General features: G+C 40.0%; 1 protein-coding gene across 4 annotated transcripts in view; it reads left to right on the forward strand.

Moving 5' to 3' along the window:
• The window catches only part of dgkg (diacylglycerol kinase, gamma), a 107,445-nt gene that overhangs the window by 73,173 nt on the left and 13,960 nt on the right, over positions 1-20,312 (forward strand). For all 4 annotated transcript variants that reach the window (XM_076746538.1, XM_076746540.1, XM_076746539.1 and 1 more), the window contains 2 exons: positions 3,611-3,701; positions 9,046-9,247. In XM_076746538.1, the coding sequence (XP_076602653.1) occupies positions 3,611-3,701; positions 9,046-9,247 (293 nt within the window). The remainder of the gene's footprint in view (positions 1-3,610; positions 3,702-9,045; positions 9,248-20,312) is intronic.

Consider the following 20,312-nt stretch of genomic DNA (forward strand, 5'->3'; position numbering starts at 1 on the left):
TCTATCTGTCCCATGTCTACCAAAACCAAGTCAACCAAAATTATTACCAAATGAATGTGTATCACTCATGAATATTGAAATGGTCTTGTATGAAGGACATATGAGCATTCAAGCAGACATTCACAAGATGCCTTTCAGGGCTTCTTTTGTCATTAAAACATGCATACGTACACACATGCAACTGCTCCACATATACATGACCCTGGTAAAAGACATTTTTCCTTTGCTGCGACTCAGATGTATTTCTTTTTTAGATACCTCTGACCTTATTCATTGACAGAAATCTATTGCAAAATCCATTGTTTCAGTAGTCGTAATGCAATAATAGTAATGGTGATGATAGTAATAAAAGTAAGAAAAAGGAGAAGAAAGGTGAATCATATATGTTGAAATATAAAAACTATTTTCATGCTTGGTTTTTGTAAATGTAGACACCATTAGCTGTCTTCATAAGCTGCTTTGTGAAGCCTGAAGAATAGATCACTGACACCTGGATTAACAAAGATCACACACGAGCAGCTTCTTGACCTCTTGGCTAGTGTTGTCTCTCCTGTTCGGGATTCTGTTGATCAAGTTGGAGGACTGTCTTTGCAGGTGTGCTCTTTGTCCATTCAGCCGTGCTGTCACGTATCAGTTCTTGTATGCAAGGGGAAATCTACCTGGAAAGACATTTTGACTGAAAAAAGCTCTGTTGTAATAGCTATTATTAGATTGCATTCATTTGACATATTTTCTTTCAACATCAATAATTAGGAAAGTCACTGACCACTGAGCGTCGCATGGTGTGTTGTATGAGTCCTCGTCGTTTAAGGGCTTTGCTTTTTCGATACAAATGTTTACTTGGTATTGCAGCTTCCCTCTTAGAACACCGATGGTGGGTTTGCTTTGCCACTCAGTGGTGGTGACAGGGGTTGTGTTAATGCTGGTCACTTGGGTCACCCAATTTCAGAAGATGTATAAAAGAGGAGGAGGGGCAGGAAAGAGGTGGTGGGGTCACAAGGTCACTGCTCATATTAGGGATTAAAGGAGATGCTTATCTGTGAGGGAGGGGTACCAAGGTAGGAGGGACACAATGGCCAAGAGATAGCTACTGTAGATACAGCATACAGGCAGAGAGTTGTGGAGCCCCAGAGCTATGCTGAAGGACCTGAACAATGTTTTCATAACAACATAATTCCACCTTCCACCTTCTTACTTTTTGTCAGATTCTCAGATGAAATGTGATCCCACTAGTTCCTTGAATTCTTTTTGAAATGTTACTGCTTGAAAGTTCTCATACAAACCATCTGTACTACGCAGAATTAATGAGCACTTTGCTCAGTTAGGGTATCAGCTGTCCGCTCTTGTAAGCACAGTGTCAAACACTAAACCATGCCTTCAGCAGTGCAGCACCCTTATGGACTTAACTGGAGACAAAAAGTGTCCTCCTTGTCATAATTGGAATTTTTCGAGCCCATTTCACCAGTTTTGATGCAGAAACACGGGAATAATGCAGGAAAGGCTTATGGAAGTATTCTGTCTCCCTGTTGCACTCTCTGTCCATAAGAGAGGGGAAAAGCATGAGTTAATTGCATTTCTTACAGGCCGTCTCAAGTGGAAGCAGCTTAATGAGGTTAGGCAGCTCGCCTCATTGAGAATTGCAACTGTTCCTAATTGTGATCTCAAATATGCTCATAATCCCCTGATTTGACAGCAGCAGAGCTTTCTGGGGAGGTATTAAGGCGATAGAGAAAGAACAAGGGACAGAAAGACAATTAGCAGGAAGAAAAACATGGGAACAAGTACAGCGGCTTATGAGATTTCAGTTACAAGTAAAATAAACAGTTATGAATGAAGTTAATGCTTTGTGTGATGTCTGCTGTACAGTTTGGGTCCATGTTGAGTATATGTTCTATCTGGAGTGAAAAGCATAACAGAACAACCCTGTCAACAGTGTGATGTTTTTTAGGTTGTGTTCCATGCCCACATGATACTGAGCTGTTGTGTCAATAGCTGTGTTATCAGTATTAGCAGCATGTCTACATGCCAGTAAACGTGCTGTCATATTATGAAGTCTGTTATTTCTAGAGTAATGAAGGGTGAGACATCAGTTATACTGGTTGTCGAGTTTTGGGGGGGGTTTTTTGAGGAGCACATCCTTTACAAAAAGGTGAAAGAAAAGAAAACTATTTAATAGACTTGAGCTGGGGAGTTATGGAGGTGGAGGTGTCTTGTTCTTGAGAACACTTATCTATGATGAAAAATTCTAAAATCGTGGTTAATTCACGGTACTTGGCAGAAGTATTCATGCTCAATTGTCATCATGTTACGCATTACAGGAATCTGGTCAAATGATAACGCAGGAAAGCCCATGACCCCAAAGATTGTGGTGTATGAGATCACTTGCAGCAGCTGTGGTGAAGGTGACATTGAGTAAACAGCAAGGACCCTGGGAGCACCAGAGGCAGACAGCATCAGCTGTCTGTGAACACCAGACTGAAAACACTAACTGCATCAAGTTATCAAATGGAGTCAGTTGACGGCCAGAGACAAACCAAGGAGGCTGTTCACATCAGATGCTGAGGACCATCTCTGAAGACAGACGGGGTCATGATTACCACTGCGCCTAAAACAGCTTCTAAAAGCTGCTAGCATGGCTGCAGACTCTTAGTCTTGTTATCACATATTATGTAGTGAGGTTAGGTCTAATTTTAGGGCTTTAAATCTTACAGTCATTTGATGTGAGGTGTGGTGTAGTTGCTGTCTTGATAACTTTTTTTTTTCTAAATATGTCTTTTGGTATCATGTGTTTTTGACAAATATTTTGTTTTGTTTCTCTCATGGGTTACTTTGTTGGTTGTTTCATGTGTAGAGTTATTTCATATGTTTTCCGAGCTTTGTGCTTGGCTTCAACCATCAGTGTTCCATCAGTTTCTGTTGATATTTTCAGATTGGCCATGCTGGACTTCACCTTGACTGTCAGCTCTGTTATTCAGACATTGTCCAGTCCCAAAACTGCAACAAATCACATCAGGATGAAAACAAAACTGCATCCATCAGGTCACCTCTGACAAATCCTCTGCAGGGCACAAATGAACCATTGCCCAGTCATTCCTGTGGGTTGCTTTGAATATTGTGAATCACAATAATATTTACCCTCATCTTATAGTCTCCACCAGCAATGTTTCCCCCTGTGTCCCCTCCGGAGGCTATGTTGACTTTTCAACTCAACTCTAAGGGCACTGTTGTGACTGTGTGCATTGTCTCAATGAAGGAGCGGACAACAGCAGAACGCCTGTGTGACAGATGGTGTGGTTAACTTTCTGTGGTTCAGTATCTGGCAAGCAATGCTGCCAGTGCCAGTGTCTCCACTTCAAGGCTTTAGGGTGCATCGATGGAGCTTTGACCTCTGTGGTCACATGGCCGCGAGCTGTCATGAGCTGTCAGATTCAAAATGTGAGATGACTCAAGGCACCGGACAGCTTCAATATGTGTTCAGTGCACCCTAAACAAATCATGCTGCAGGCTCACAACACTGTACTCATGTGCAAACTAAAATTAGGTCTGGGAATCTTTTCTGTTGTGTTCGTCAAAAACATGTCTGTCCTCTGTTTCCCCTCTCGTTCCTCAGAATGAAGAACAAGCTCTGGTACTTTGAGTTTGGCACCACTGAGACCATATCTGCCACCTGCAAGAAGCTCAACGAATGCATAGAAGTCGAGGTGAGTCACAGTCTTGTCAAAGCTGTTTTCACAGAAGCAGAGTGGATGACTAAAAGTGATGGGTTGTGTAAGTGACAGAGATGAGGAAAGATGTCTTTAAACTCCCAATATACTGTATTTGATGGAGGAAAAAAGAGTAAAATATGAAACATCTGGTGTACACAACATGTCAAGAAGTTAGCTTTTCGTCTTTTTGCTGACAGACTTTAAAGTGCTGTTATTCTTTTATGTTTTTCTAAAAAGCATTGCAGAAATTTCCAACAAAGTAGTTTTCTCATATTAATGAGGTAGGCTATTCATAGCACATCATCAGATTAATGTTCCATAAAGTCACTGATTGCCTCATTCTGTCATACAGCGCTGCATAATCTGTCACCTGGGTGCTTAAAGCACAGCAAGACTCCAAGAAAACACAAGAAACACACCTTTTCAGGAACTGATAGGGTAACTCTTAAAACTGTTACCCATCTCAAAGGGTTCATGTTCCCTCCATGCATTAAACTAATTTTAACAAAAAAAATCCAGTTTGACCATCTTTGGAAATTTGTTTATATTTATTGTTAGAAGAAGATTCCATTAGTTAGGGAATGTCTTGATTTACAACTACATTTACATATCTTGTATTAACCAGTCTTCTCATAAATATTGCCTTCGTCAATATAGAGCTCTACTACTTTCTTTAAGGCCACAAGTCTATTGGTTCCTACTAAAGACATAAATCTTTCCAGTATGGATGATACTGTGACATGTAGCAGTGAGGTTGCAGACTGCAACCAACTGAACACCCCTCGTCTCACCATCTCTTATGGTGGCCGCGAAAGGCCACCATGCAAAAAATTTTGTAAAACAATGGAGCTCTATTGCGCAGAAGAATGAGATACAGGTATAACATGCAGACAGTTGTGAGTTGATGATTGACAGTGTGGTTGACGCATTGTATAGAATGTCATAAGACTTATTCATTAAGCTAAATATGCTTTTCTGCTCTCATTCATTTCATTCATTAGTATTTCTCATATTTGCCATTGTATGGTGGGATAGGTTCCTATTGTAATCATCAGAAAAATATGTTTAATCATTGATTATGATAGGACCTACAAGGCTTAAAATCAACTTCGTCACTTAGTTACTGGCTAGACTGAGGAGAGTAGTAATCACAAATAGCCCCCTCTAACCTGAACTACACTTTATATGTCAGTGATTTTTTCATGAAAGGTACATGGGAGCCTCTTAGAAGGTATCTCCTCATCTCACCTCTCATAGGCGGTCTGTACGTAAAAGCTTTGGTCTGAATTTGTTTTGTATCTGTACCTGTTTGTGCAGCAGATTGCAAAACAGCTCTCCCATGTGAATGCACGTGGGAAGATGCTGACGTGTTTACCACTGAGAGGGGTGTGATTTCCACATAAGGTGACATCATGTTTAATAAGAAACTGGGGAAAATCTGTGGCAGGCAGCAAATCATAAGGGTGGTCAGGTGATGTGCACAGCACAATGGCAGACACACACACACACACACACACACACAAACAGACTGGGGAGTGGAGGCAGAAATGGACAGAAAGGGGGAGTGCAGGTGTCGTGTTGACAGCTTTTACGGTGAAGCAGCTGCATTAATTGTTGGTCTTGTATTAGTATGACCTTACAAGGGAGAACTGGAATTTTGACAAGGGAAGCAGCAGAAAGCAGTGAAGCTGTTAGCTAAATACACCAACACCAATGGGAGTGAGTGTGACAGTGTGAGAGTGTACAAACATTTTTATATCTTATTGGTTCAAATGTAAGACAGTATTTCTTTTTTCTTTTTTTCTTTTTTTCTTTTTTTTTTTTTTGGAAATTACACAAAAGAAAGGTTGTTTTAAAGCTCAAGTGCAGAAGTGACAATACATGCATGTTTTTGAAGGTAGTGTACACTGCATAAATGATAATACATGTACAGGATGTGAAAGCAGCATGAATGTACTTTTACTGGATTACTGGTTCAGGATAGGTATGAACCAAAGAACTGTGTGAACACATCTGTACACACTTTATAGAGTTGTCCAGAATCAGGCATTGGACAGCTCCGAAAAGTGTAGAAATGTTCTAAGTTGCACTCACTGACAGACCCTGTCGGGTTAGCTATCACCGTGCGTGTACGTTTTTGCATATGCAGTACATATGTGCAGGCACAAGTATGTAGCATAATCCACGTGTTATTTAGCTTTTCACACGCACACTTTATGTGATGGTTTGCCTGCATGTTGTGAGCACACAGTGAAGTACATTTGCGGCTGCTTTGACTCAGCATGAATCAGCCGTGCATGCTGAGTCATAGCAATGTGTTGTTGACATTCTCTGGTGTGTTTGAATTATTTGATGATCCCAGATGAGGCTAGACACAATGTAATTCAGAGTTAGGCTAAGTGTGCCAAATGTCATATATTTACTATATATCCATTAGTATCATACAGTATGTATTGACATTGCACCAACTTATTTTATTGCCATCTGTTTTGCTGCTTCACACAACTTTTCACTTGGCATTGGTCCAGGTAAAGCATCAGGCCAAAATAAATCTTGCAGTCTTAAACGAATCACTGGTGCGCAAAGTAGTTCCAAGCATAGACAGTTATTTTACTCTGATACAACAACTCATATACTGCAGCTGTAATATCTTAGCCACTTAGATGTTGGCATTAGCTTCCTCTCAGTACAATCAAATGCACACAAGAAGCTATGTCACGCAGAGGAAACACTGTATAAACACCTTGTTACTCTTAATCCACATACAGGCATCAGACCAGTAATCTGACACCTACAACAAACACTATTTTGGACACTTACTTACTTTAACTGTAGTTGAATCAGGAGAGACAAATGCACGATAAGAAGCTGCAGAAGCTTTATTTGATGGAAGACTTTGGCATTGACCCTGTTGATCAGATTGATTTATCGGAGCAAAGCCCTTCAAAGAGTAGCAAAGGGAGCTTTGCATAGATTTCAGTGACAGCACAAGACAAAACAAGTAAGATGATTTGATATATTTCAGTGGGGGAGGACTAAGAATAGCCTTGAGTTTGAGTTTAGCTTAAACTGCACACTACCTCTTGAGTTTTTCATTTTCTTGAGGGCCAACACCACAGGACAGGCGAGTTGTGAGAGCATAGCTTTTCCCTCCTGAAAGACTAGTCCAAAGCAACTGTGACTGTCAGTCCTGCTTCATCTTATGTCAATAGAACATGTAAATCCTACATTAATTAGCTTAAAACAGGTTCTAAATGACACTCAAATGATCCACTTGACAAGGTAGTTTACCAAAAATTAAAACAAAACTTTTCCACCCGACTTCTATGTATTCATTCTCATTGTTATTTTGTGGCTTGCTGAAGATATCTGGTGAAGAAATGTTTACCTACACAGTTGAGCTCATGGCATTTGACATTGAAAACATCAACACAGTTTCAAGGACTGACTTTGTATCACAATACATTTCTCTGTACAGATGGACACAACACATGTATCATGTATCATATTAGTTTGCTCCTGTTTCAAATCTCAGAAAACTCTTCAAGACCTTTTTCTACCTGCTCCGGTCCCCACCTCCTGCTCCTCCTTCCTCGCATCTCCCCAAAGAGGATTCTGCTGCTTTCTTTAAAAGAAAATTAGGAATATCCCTCTCTACCCAAGACACTAGAGTGTACTGCTTTCAATCAACTGTCCGCTTACTTCTCATAGAACAATCTTTCAGACTAAAGCTGGCCACTCAACTGAAATGGCCCTCCTTGCAAGGACAGAAACTCTGGATCTTGCTCCATGCCATGTGAACTCTCTCTCTTCTGACCTCATTGTTAGGCAGAATGCCTGAATGATTTCTTAGGACCCAATAAAGCAGACCAGAGGGGGATTTTATCAGACAGCAATAATTAATTTAAACAAGAACTGTGCAACAAAAAACACACTCATAAGGAGAGGACAAAAACCAAACACAAAGCACACTCAAAGGAGTGGAAAAGGAACAAAATAAAGCACACTTGAAAATGAGTGGAAATAAACAAAGGGAGCTCCAACGAATCAGGTTTCTGAGGCAAGACACACGCTGACAAGGCAGGTAAACAACTGAAACACAAAGCACAGTGGCAGTCTAACAAAGCTAAACATTAGCATGACTCACAAGGAGAGAAGATAGCGAACGTAGTACTCACATGGAATGAACAAAGACAACGTCAGGGATTCAGGACAATCCGGCAACAGGAAGGAGAGAGCTCTCCCCTCTTATCCTGTGCCTAATCATGCTTTGTCACAGTAAACAACCAAATTCCTCCTCCCACTTTTTGGGCATCTCAGGCTGTGCACTCTCCTTGTTGCATCCTACCTGACGGGTAGCACCTTCTAGGTGACAGAAAAGCATCATGTCTGAAACACACAAGGCTCTCTCCTCATCCCTCTTCTCTTCATCCTCTACACTCATATGGCTTCTCCTACCACTGCTATGCTGATGACACCCAGCTATTTTTGTGATTCATGGCTGACATCAGACATGTAGGTGGAGTGGATGGCGAGACACCACATAAAGATCTTAAAGAGACTTGTCAGTCACCATTGACTCAAGTCTGGTGGTGCCAACTAGAATAGTGATGAATGTGGGAGTCAATAACCGTTGTTTTCAGCCAACATCGCACCCCACCATTGAAGTAGCCCCCTCCTGTCAATTCCTCCTTTCCAAGATCAGGATGATTCAAAGCTCCTCTTTGTTCTGACTGTAGTGAGAAGTCAGGGCAACAGGATGGAGTGTACAGACTGTATGCAATGACGTATCAAGTCAAAGGATTCTATTCATTTTCTATGGAGAGCAGGAGACATCGCCATGCGGTGCTCGATGGATATACCGCAGAGAGTTGATGGACCATTCACCATATCTGTATTTGAATAAACATGACTTGACCTCAGCTTTATCCAAATGAGTCTGTGTGGCACAACACACCAGGCTCAAGAAACCTGGATCAAACTGTCAAGCACTGAACATACTGCAGTTATTTATTTAAAAGGGATAAACTGCCAATTTTGAATCTTGCTTTTGCTCTTGTCGTTAGAATGTACTTATTGTAGGTTGCTTTGGTTAAAAGCATCTGCCAAATTAATATAATGCAATATTACCATGGTGGCTGTCATCTAGCAGCTTCTGTCCACGCACAGGGGCATGAGGACGAAGCTTTTATGTCTTTGTCACACAGTGATAAGCAGAGTCTCCGTGTCAGAATGAATTTATTGTGTGTTCTGTCTGGAATGTTTCTTTGTAATCATTCTTACTCTTTGTCTTTCTTCTTTCTGTCTGTTTTTGTCTACTCTCTTATTTCCCACTTAGTGTGATGGGATCATCTTGGACCTCAGCAACACCTCCTTAGAAGGCATCGCTGTGCTCAACATTCCCAGCATGCACGGCGGCTCCAACTTGTGGGGTGAGTCAAAGAAGAGGAGGAGCTACAACCGCATGAGCAAGAAGGTTCCTGACAGGATGCCTGCCAGCACCGTCACAGATGCTAAAGAGCTCAAATTTTGCATGCAAGGTGAGTCAAAGGGGAAGACTGAGGACACAACTTCCAAGGAAGTTGTTCATGAATGAATAAAAGAAATTTAGGGATTCACCCACCTGTTACCTGTTTATAGGGAGCAGCCATAAAAGGCTGAGCAATTCATGATTTCCATTAGTCAAAAATATATCGACATACTAAGCACAATTAACTGTAGGCTGTGCTGGATTCCATCAGTACTATAGTACTCAGTACTATACTAGAGCTGGGCTGCCCACACTGAATAAGTGGCTGCCTCCTCTTAAGTAATGATAACAATCCTTTCAAAACTCTGCGCAGAAGTAGGGCTATTTTGTGAATGAAAAGCTATGTTATCGTTACCCTTGTCACTTTGTTAGCCCGAAGCACTGTCTATTTGTGACCCCCTCAACAAAGGTTGTGTCCTTAGTCTGGACATGAGTTATGAATAGTGCAACCTGAGCAGGGATTCAGACTGAAAACAACCCTGCATTTAAACAGCACAAAGGTTTGTTGCTGGGGATGTGTTGTTTTAACTTCCTCTCCTGGCATTGATTAATTATGTTTAGAAGGATTTTTTCTATGAAAAATCTCTTCTTGCCTTAAAATGGCTTAGATGTAACTCCACACCTTTGCCTACATTTAGTATGTACATATATGAATATGCAAATAGTCCCACCTCTATCTCCACTCACCAATCTGCCGTTTGCCTGCAGCTTGAACATACCTTTCACTCTGCTCATCAAACACAAACCTCTGCACTGACAGGCAGGCTTCATTTAAATCATAGAGATATATTTTTTCCACACAGAGATACTGTTGGTCTGAACATGGGGCATTGTGTTGTTGAAAGAGAGCAAAGATAATGCATTTTCTTTGATAAAATCCATAACAATATCACCCAGATTAATTCAGTGGTATGCAGTGATGTCACAGTCTGATGATGTCATCAGGTAAATAGATTTGCACAGAACTGAACAGTCTCATGGTTCCATCCCCGGCTTCTCCATGTCAAAGTGTCCTTGGCCAAGATACAGAGCCGATGCTGTGTCATCAATGTGTGAGTGTGTGTGCGTATGAATGGGTGAATGTGGCATGTGTTGTAAAGGGCTTTGACTAGTCAAAGTAGACTAGAAAAGCGCCATAAAAATGCATTCAGTCTGTGTATTCAGCTTTATACATGCATAGGTAACCAGCCTCTGAGTGACGCACGGTGAATTTCAGCCACAGGATGTCTTGGAGGAGCAAACAGAGAGATAGAGCTGCAATTCTGTGCTCATCTTTGAAATACCTCTCTGAACAGAGGCGTTGGTGCAATCTAGACAGATATGAATTCAACTCAATGCTGACTCTATTCAATAAATCAGTTGTCCAGCTAGTGATTAGCGAACATCAAACTAACTTCAGCCTAGTGTTTGACTTGCAGTGCTGCTTGCACTTTCTTCTCACATTCCCACCTGATAGTCACTGATTGAGCTGTTTGTGAGTACAATTACATTCATCAAAGTATAATATATTGCTTTAGACCTTAAGAGAGTCAGGTGGTGTACCCTTATATATAATAATAATGCTGTGGGAAACCCTGCTCTGTATTATCAGTGATATTATACCATATCAAAGATACAATCAATGAATTGATGACATAACACTGCCTGTAATCTTCTGGTCCATGGTGTCTGACCCTTTAGTGGTTGCTTGATGTGTGGCAGCAACTTGTTCGTGGTTCATACTAAAATCACAAAAGAATAGACTGCAACTGAATGTGGTTTACAGTGTTACATTCTATTGATTTTTCTCAACTTCAATAATGCTTCTTGAAAATATGTATCTGTAGATGCACTGGTATTTCCAATAGTGTTTTTCTGATTATTGCTCTGTGCAATTAGACATCCATGTATTATGTTCTACAATGTTTGGACACTGCTTGCTTTCACTCTCATATCTTGGCCTTTGATTCTTAATGGTTTAGCTTTAAATCACTGTAGCTGGTGCTCGATAAGAGGCTGTTCATGAGCACCACAGCTGCTTCTTAAGAAAGTCCAGTGTGTATCAGAAATGTTTAATATTTGGGATGCCTTGACAATTGTGACACTCTGGACGATGATATTTCAGCGGCGTGTGACACCAGAAGCTAGACACTGTGCATGCTCACTACCTGAGTGTTGAGTTTATCTGCTCTTACTGTAGCACATAAAGGTCAGTTTACTCATCACAAGGAGTATTACTCTGCTTAGAAAACAATTGTATAACGTCCTCTGTGGCTTTGGAGCTGTCAAGAGTAAAAGAATAACCAGGAGATGTCTTGCATTTTGCTTTGAGCACTGCGTTTGACAGACATGAGCATTTAACAAACCGGTCAGGTCTTGCAGAAAGATGGTTGCATTTCGGGAAATAAAACACTCAGCATTTTTGGAGCTCAAACTATATTAGGCCATGGAGGGTTGCTTCTCCAGAGCTGGTGGTGCAGCTCCTGGTGGTGGATCCTTTGGACCAACCATCGAAGAGGTCTCTTGCAGCACAAGCTGAAGAGTGTAATTTCTACAATTTTTTGACAGAAAGCCTGCATTACACAGATATGTGGAGTTTGACAGACCAGCATTTAACACACCGGTCAGGTCTTGCAGAAAGATGGTTGCATTTTGCGAAATGTAACACCCAGTGTTTTTGGAGCTCAAACTATATTAGGGAGTGAAAGTCAGGATATTTTGGCCTCTGATGCTTTGATTTTCTTTTTTGAAATCTGCCTCATGTGATCCCTGACTTCAAAGAAATAAGGACCAAATGAAGTTTGTTTCTTTTTAGTTTTATTTTACTAGCCAACTCTCGTTGCTAGCTATCTGTAAAGAGGAAATTTTTATTTATGATGTGGGACATGTTTTTCATCACTTGTGTGGGACTTATAAGTGACATGTGCAGGAAAGGACTTTACTCACATCACCATGTCTCTCCTCTTCCTCTTGTATTCCATCAGGGAGTTTTACTATATTAGAGCAAATCAACACTAGCATAAATGTTTTAAGACAAATCAGAACATTTAAATACATTACCACCAATAAAATGGATAATATTGGCAATAAAGCAAAAATGATGTTCACTCTATATTTTGAAATGTAGCTGTATGTAAATGTATACAACTGTATACAGTACTTTTGCCAATCATGAGGAAAGTGGTATCCAAAAAAACCAATCAAATTGAGATAAAAACAAAAAAGAAAGAAAATAATCTATGCTTTCACCAAGATTTTCTTGATTCATCCTTCTGTCTCTCTCACCTACTTTGACTCTGTGTCTTTGCTGACTGAACTAAACCTTGTTTCCATGGAGACCTCAGGGCTATACTGAAGTAAAGACTGGAGAAGAGGAAAAGCAAAACACAGGAGGAAAGGAAGACACAGAGTGAAGACATAGTGAAAGAAACTGTTTGTAAGATAAAATATGGAAGGCTCATATCAGTCACTTTCAGTCATGTGTGTTTGCAGCTGATGGACTTGATCCAGGCTTCTCAAAGTCTGGACCTCTGTCTGCATCTAGACAGATTGGAGAGTCAATCTGGACCCAGCCCATATTGTCAAATGGCAGCCAACGGGTCACATCTGGCTGGTAAAGCTTCCCATTCAGCTCACAGAATATTAATAAATTCAGAAAATGTACACATTGAATGTTACTCCCCTGTTCAAGAGGCCAGGTCCATCCTGAGAGTGACTATCAATGAGCTTTTCAACCTATAGCAATGAGTTTAAAAGCCCATAATTCGTAGATCACCCGTTCTACTGAATTGGACACTCCGGGAGAATCACTAATTACATGCAAGAGGCATCACCTGGGTCCTTCTTGGTGAAGTTCTCAGAACATCTTCTAGTTCAGTGTATCTAGATCCGGATTTACCATGTCTTTTTAGGAGGCTGTTCACACTGATATAGTCTCAGAAAAATAACAAATTTGTAGGGAAGAGAAAACATTAAACATTAATATGTTACATGACCTCTTACCTTGAATAAAAATCAGATGTGGAACTTTGAGTGATAAGTTTGAGAACCCACTACACTACATGTTCTAAATAAGATTATTTTGAACATGTTATATCTATTATTGGTGGAACTGGGACTGTTGCAAATTTAGTCCCAGAAACTGCTTTTGAAGGAACCAAAATGTTCCTTCGTTCCGCTGATGTCTACGTTTCCACTATGGTCAATAGACTAACAATGATTAAGCAAATAGGTCCACTAACGTATGAAAAAGTGACAGCTGTTTTTACACATAATTTTTGCACACAGCTACACAACAATGTATACGTTACTGTATGCCATATGCTTTCCTCTCTCTATGTTGATGTGTGGAAGCACAAAAAACAAATTGGTTTGTGGCTGACGATTTTTGAAAATGATGTCTGAAATAAAATGCTGCTAGTAGTCAGCCAGTCAGAAATGCTCAGCACTGCAAGCCCCATCCCAAAACTTCCTGCACTTTTGGAAAGTAATTCATCCTGAACAGGGGTGCGAGATTGCAATACTGTTCCCGGAACTTATTTTCGACCTGTGTCCCTATGGTGGAAATACAGCTGTAGTGGTTGAAACGATTATGAAAAAAAAAAAAACTGGTATGAAAATTTAAAATAGGTCAAATGGGCTATAGGGGAAAATTATTTTATAATCCTGTTCATCAAGTTTTCGTGTCTGAAGTTTATGTTTATAGTTTTTAGTTTATTTATAAGTTTCCAAACTTATGGACTTAAACAGCAGAGACAGCAGCCTTTCATTGTGAACTGAACCTCAGATCACATGCTAGTGTTGCCCACCTTTATTCAGAGGCTGAAAAGACTTTCTTCATACAACAGAAACGCAGTTGTTCTCTGCTCCACTCTGCTACATAAGAGAGCTTCCAACAAAATGGAGAAAATGTTGATTATGTGGTCACCATCTTCCCCATTCTGTATTATACAACTTAACCTGATACCTGGACTTGAATAAGGAAAATGATCCTTGGAAACATATTGGCTTTCACTGTCCTTGTTATCAATGTCTCTCGTGTAGGGGACCCTATGGTGGCTTCTAAAATGCGAAAAATGTGAAAGGCTCTCTTTAGAGTAGTGTTGTTTTTGGCGGCCTGTTTTAATTCTAGTCTTAGACTAGTCTTTGTGTCAAGCTGTCATTTTAGTTTTTATTAGTTTTAGTCACGTTCATACTCTTTTCAGTCTAGTCAAGTTCCAGTCAACTAAAAGTCTGAGCATTTTAGTCTTACTTGAGTCAGAATTATCCGTGACTATTTTCGTCTAGTTTTAGTCGACAGAAACTGATGACATTTTAGTCTAGTTTTAGTCAATGAAAACTGTATTTTAGTCTCTTTTTAGTAATGCAATTCTATTTAACCCAGTCAATATAGTATAAGTACCTAGTAGTATAGACGAAACCAAAATTTTATTTTAGCAAAACCCATTTCACAATTCAAACAAGGTTCACATTCTGTTTTCTTTTCCACTTCTATGTAATGAAATCTTAATGGTTAAATCCACCAGTTTCACTCATGAAGTTTAGTTAGTCATCCCGAGGAGTACTACCAACCTGTTTGAGCATTCAAACATTTAGCAGAAAGCATTTACAAACGTGTGAAATGTGAATGACAGGGGTATTTAGTAGGCAGTGAGTGTCTTACGAAATTGCATTGCATTGCATTATGGGTAAAAGTGAGGATATTTTGGCTTTTGTTGCTTCGATTTTTACTTTTAATCAGTCTCTTGTGAGTCCCCGACTTAATGAAAGTGCAATGCTAAATTGATGGAGTGCTCCATCAAGACATAGCATCATTTGGAAATGCATTTACAGTACAGTTGAAAAATTTCCAGTCACCATGTGATTTGAGGCCCTTTTTTGAGACCCCACCATCCTGTTCTGCTGCCCCTGTCTCAGTTCATCCAAAGGTTCTGGCTCTACAGGACCATTCAGTCTCAATGCTCAGGTGTTTATAGCCACAGAACCCAGAGCAGACTTCTACACCCTGCACTGTGTATACATGCACGTACATACATGTACGTGTGAGAACCTTTGCAGCCACTGACTGCTTTCATGATGTAGATCATCAGCCTGGTCTTAACTCTTGACCTAAATCCAGGCTATAATTCCAATGTAGCCTCTTAAAGAAGTGAAGACGAACAAACTGTCCTTACATTTCCTTATCTCATTACACAGACTGACTAGGAAAAATACATAAACCCATGCACATTGCAATACAATCCAACAGCCCTGTGCTATGTAATATTTTTGTGTATACCTTGAGGTAATGTTTGAGGCCTTAGTTTGTAGTAGTGTTGCATTGGAATGTGCATGTTAAGGTTACTTAATATTATACTTAATAATACTATTAATAAATGGCTGAATTTGATAATTGAATATTCATTTTAGTCATTTATCAAGGAAAGATGCTATCCAGTACCTACTTCAGGCTTTTCCAATGTGAAAAAAGGAGACTTTGGTCTGACAAGTATTTCATCCCCTTGGGCTGTTGGAACTTGTAGTGGTTGTTTTTTCACTTTTTATGTAATTATGAAAACCAATCAACTACATCATTGATCATGAAAACAATATTTGCAGGAACAAAAATGTTTGAAAACCCCACAAAGTTAAACCAAAAAACAAGCACAGCGTTCACTGTTAGAAATTTTGTAAGAAATCGAGTAGGCCTTTTAATATGGTTCAGGACACATTTGCGCACAAAATCCAAAAAGATTGTGACCATATGCAGCATAGACCACCTCTGAATGCAGTCTGAGCAGACAGATCTCAATGTGTTCTTGGGTGCATTCGCACCTGTACTTTGAGCTGTCCATGTTAATCCTGGGTGTAAACAGGGTCAAAAATACAGATGTTTTGGTACTTTGCACACACATGTAGGCCTATACATATTGTACATTCATTCATTTTTATATGAGTTAAGAGCATAAAGTTTGGGCCACTAGCTTCATCTGTCAGAGATAGCTGTAGTAAAATATGTAAATATCTCTGTGTGAATTCATTCAGATTGTGCATGTTAGAATGTGTGTGATGGAATCTTTGTGCTCCAGAGTTGTCCCTCAGGATTTAACCCTTATTAAATTAGCTTCTCCTACTAATGCTATTTGGAAATAGGGCTCAGAGACAAGTGCTCTAGTTTCAGAGAGAAACTGTGTGTCTCCATGCAAGGTATGCATTTTATGTGTCTCAGTTTCTGCGTGCCTTAGAGCGTGTATGTGCTTGCGTGCTTCTGCCAGTGTGTATGCGTGTCTGCATGTTTATCATTCAACTAATTGTTTATGGCAGTTGCTTTCTCTGGCGCAATAAACTAAAGCTTTTAAATCCATTTGCTGCAGATAATGCAATCAGCCAGGGTTACCCAGAGTGAGCGAAAGACGCCCTGGGCACTTCTGACCTCAGTGATGAAACTTCAGTCCTCTGAGTCATTGTGTTTCTGCTCTGGTTTTTGTTCTGCATGGGCAGAAACGACAACTCAGACAGACACAGAGACAGCCTATAGTGATGTGTTATTGTATAAAATGTGATACAGTCAGTTACGTCATTGAAATTTGAATGTTGCATATATTACATAGTTTAAACAACACTGGAAGAAAGTACCTGCTTAACTGCTGTGACCGTGCAGCCTCCGATGGGTTTAAAAACTCAAGATCTATTCTGTTATTTTCTTGCACACCACTTTCTCTTTCTTCTTGTCATGAATTCCCAGAGATAAATGTTTTTTAGAAGATTAGACATTTCTAACTGCCCAGTGCATTTTAAAGAATTACTTCACACTCATTCTGAACACTAAAATTCAGTGTCAGGTCAGGTACCCATTTACAAAAAGAACTGACACAAGTCAGGTTCAAATGGGCTCAGGTCAAACGTCAGCACAGACATTCTGGAAGTGCCTCGTCATTACCCTAAAGCAAGGTTAGGTTAGTGGATCAGGATAACAAAAACTCAAAAACACCATCTTTTAATGTGCTTCCCTGTGTTGTGAACTCATCTTCAAGAACACTTTCTGTTCTGGCATCAAGATATAAATTACACTCAATGAAAGAAAACCCTAGAGTGGACATCAACCTTAACGATTCCAAGTATGCTGTGGTGCAAAGAAAAAGTCAACCTGTGTGAATGTGTAAGTGAAGTGGGGTCAAAAGTCAATAGACAGCAGTCAGAGTAGGGGAGGAAAACATAAAGCGGGCCAGAGCTGCTGACTGGAACAGGATTCACGTACACAGGCCCCAGTGTCAACCCATCCCATCACCATGCTCCTCCTCCTCAAATTTTATCTCTGCACCATCGCTCCCCTCCTCTGTTTATTTCCTCCCTGCTCCTGGATCAGATTTCCTCAACTTCCTCCTGTGGATTGGACTGGAAAGGATGCACATAAATAAAGTGGATGTAGCGAGCAATAGTTACAGAGATAGAAATGTGGGTATTGTACCGGGAGTGTGCTGTAAACTGTGCTGGACAGCAGTAGTCAGTAGCATACAATTACAAGTAGTGCAAGGAATTCGAATTTGAAAGTCAGTAGTTACTGCAGTTACTAATCTCAGAAGCCCTTGTATGATGACAGCTTGTTTTTGGTCCTATCATCTGTGATGGGAATTAAGTACATTTACTGAAGAACATACTTCAGCACCATTATGATTCACTTCTACTTTACTTGGGTATTTCCATTTTCAGCTAGATTTCACAGAGAAATGTTGTACTTTTTACATTCATCTGACAGCCTTAGTTACTTTCCAGAATCAAAACAGGCAAAACAGCAAACAGGTAGAGAGCAAAAATGTCGATGGAACAGAGTGTTACCAGGATCAGAATCTCTAAAGTAATTACTGAATTTCAAATAGTAATCTTTCATCCTGCTTCTTCCTGATGAAAAGGAACCTAATCACTGGTCAATGCGAACAGTCACATGGGTCAAGATAGCTGTTGTTTGTCAGTAAACACATCAAGACTGTGGACTGTCTGCCTGTTAAACCACAATGTCATCTTTTTTATTTCTACAAAAGTGAAAATGCCTCCACCCCTGCACATCACACAAAATGGGACATGTGGGTGTAGTAGCTTTAACATCGTTGGAAAGCACCTTTGATGGAGCCAAGCTAACTGATTACATCTGATGAGTAATAAGTAAAGTGATGATAATCCTTTTTCAATCAGTAATCATTAACTAATTAGAAATTTCAAAAAAAGTTGAACTCAACTCTGGCAGAACATTGGTGCTGTTTTTTTTAGAAACCTGCTATTTCAGGTATGTTCTGACCAGGTTCCCATTGCGTCTCCCCTCCATGACTCATTTGTTTTCTTTAACTGCTTGTCCGACTCTCTCCTCCCTCTCCTGTTCCACCCATCACACCCCCAAGCTCTTTCCCTCCCTTCACCTTGCCTTCACTCGCTCCTACTTCCTTGCTTCCTGAGGTCTACAAACTTCCCCCCACCCTCGCCACCCCCCACCCCCACCAACAGTCAAGCTGTGACACATCATGAAGGAGGCTATATTAGGCCGATCACATCCAGAGCCTGCATATTGTTTTCTTCTCACACAACAGAAACAGCAGACTATAATTACTTTGATTCACCCCCACCGGACTGTATAGCTGGAAATAGTTCCTATATGAAGCTGCTAAGCTCTCAGTGGATGGTGGGAGTGTGGATGACCTTCCAGTCAGTCATTTACTCAAAGTTAATGAATGACAAATGACTGATCCTTCAAGAGGCCAATCACTTTTGAACAGGATGGGAATGGAAAAGATGACATGGGGCATTTCTTAAAGCTTCTTTAAACACCAAAGAGGACTAATGTGTTCTTTCCCATGATTGTTTCTCTCCCATCTGAAAAATTCTCATGACAGTTTTTTTCTGGACAAAACTGTGACAGAAATATAGAAGTAAATTTCACCATCTGGGTGCTAACAGTCCATGCAAGGATTCACTAAGATGGTGTGCGTGTATGTGTGTATGTGAGGTGTATTTTTGTACTGCATCATAGTAACATAGTGTTCTTTGTCAAATGGCCAAGTGCTCTCCCCCATACCTTTACCTCCGTTGGTGCTGGCGAGGTGAGCTGCAGTTCCTCTTGACCATCTGCCATGACTCTGGCCACCCTCAGACAATAACAGGCCGGTCAGGGAGGGAGGGCAAGTGGGCGGTGGAAGGATACACAAATATGCCTGCTAGTAATTATAGCCCAACACCTCAAGCTATCGCACAATGAAAGCTGAAGCTACTCCTCACTGGGATTTATAATTCATCACTCCACTTCTAATTGAAGGGTTGTTCTAAATCACTAAATCTGTATTTTTATTAATGTCACAAATCCCATGAAAAGACTGAATCAACAGGAAATGGATCTTGCTAACAAGTGTTGTATGTGTAGCCAAAGGTGAACATACAGGAGCTTATTCGTCTGTGCTGTAGACCTCCATTGCTGCTTAATGATGTTCCTTTATTACAATGATACACCAACATGATGCAGTAAATTCTCATCAGAGCACAATAACTGTTCTTCTGTGGCTGAAAACTGTCTAGCTACAAGCTTCATGTGCAGAACAGGATGCATGTGGATAGATAAGATGGAGATTTAGAAGGAAAGGTAATTCACTGATGTTACTACTTTATGCAAGGTTCAGTTTGCTTTATTGAAATAAATTCTCCAACCAAATACCAACTACCAAACAGTGTTCCAGCATTAGATTTCAGATTTTTTTTTTAAAGGAAATCACAGGACAAGCGATTTACGGAGCACATGTGTATGGTGTAGTTAAAAACTAAAAATAAATTTCTGTTTGACTTTAAGGATATACATCATCAGTAAGAACCAATGAGCCTGGGATTAAGAGTCACAGAAAGGGTGAGGATGTCAAAAAGTACTGGCTAATGGAAGAATACATTGTCTGTTTTGGCTTTTTCATGGGATTTATTGAAAATTACTCAAATATACAATAAAATCACCCCCATTCTTTAATTTAAAATTCTAGCTTCTAGTTTTAGTTTTTGTTTCATATTTATATACATGTAGATTTTACATTTTAATTATGAATAAACTATGTTGTATTTATCTTGTATATGATTCAACAATTCTGATCAGT

The sequence above is a fragment of the Chaetodon auriga genome, chromosome 13 (genome assembly GCF_051107435.1).
Source record: "Chaetodon auriga isolate fChaAug3 chromosome 13, fChaAug3.hap1, whole genome shotgun sequence".
NCBI lineage: Eukaryota > Metazoa > Chordata > Actinopteri > Chaetodontiformes > Chaetodontidae > Chaetodon > Chaetodon auriga.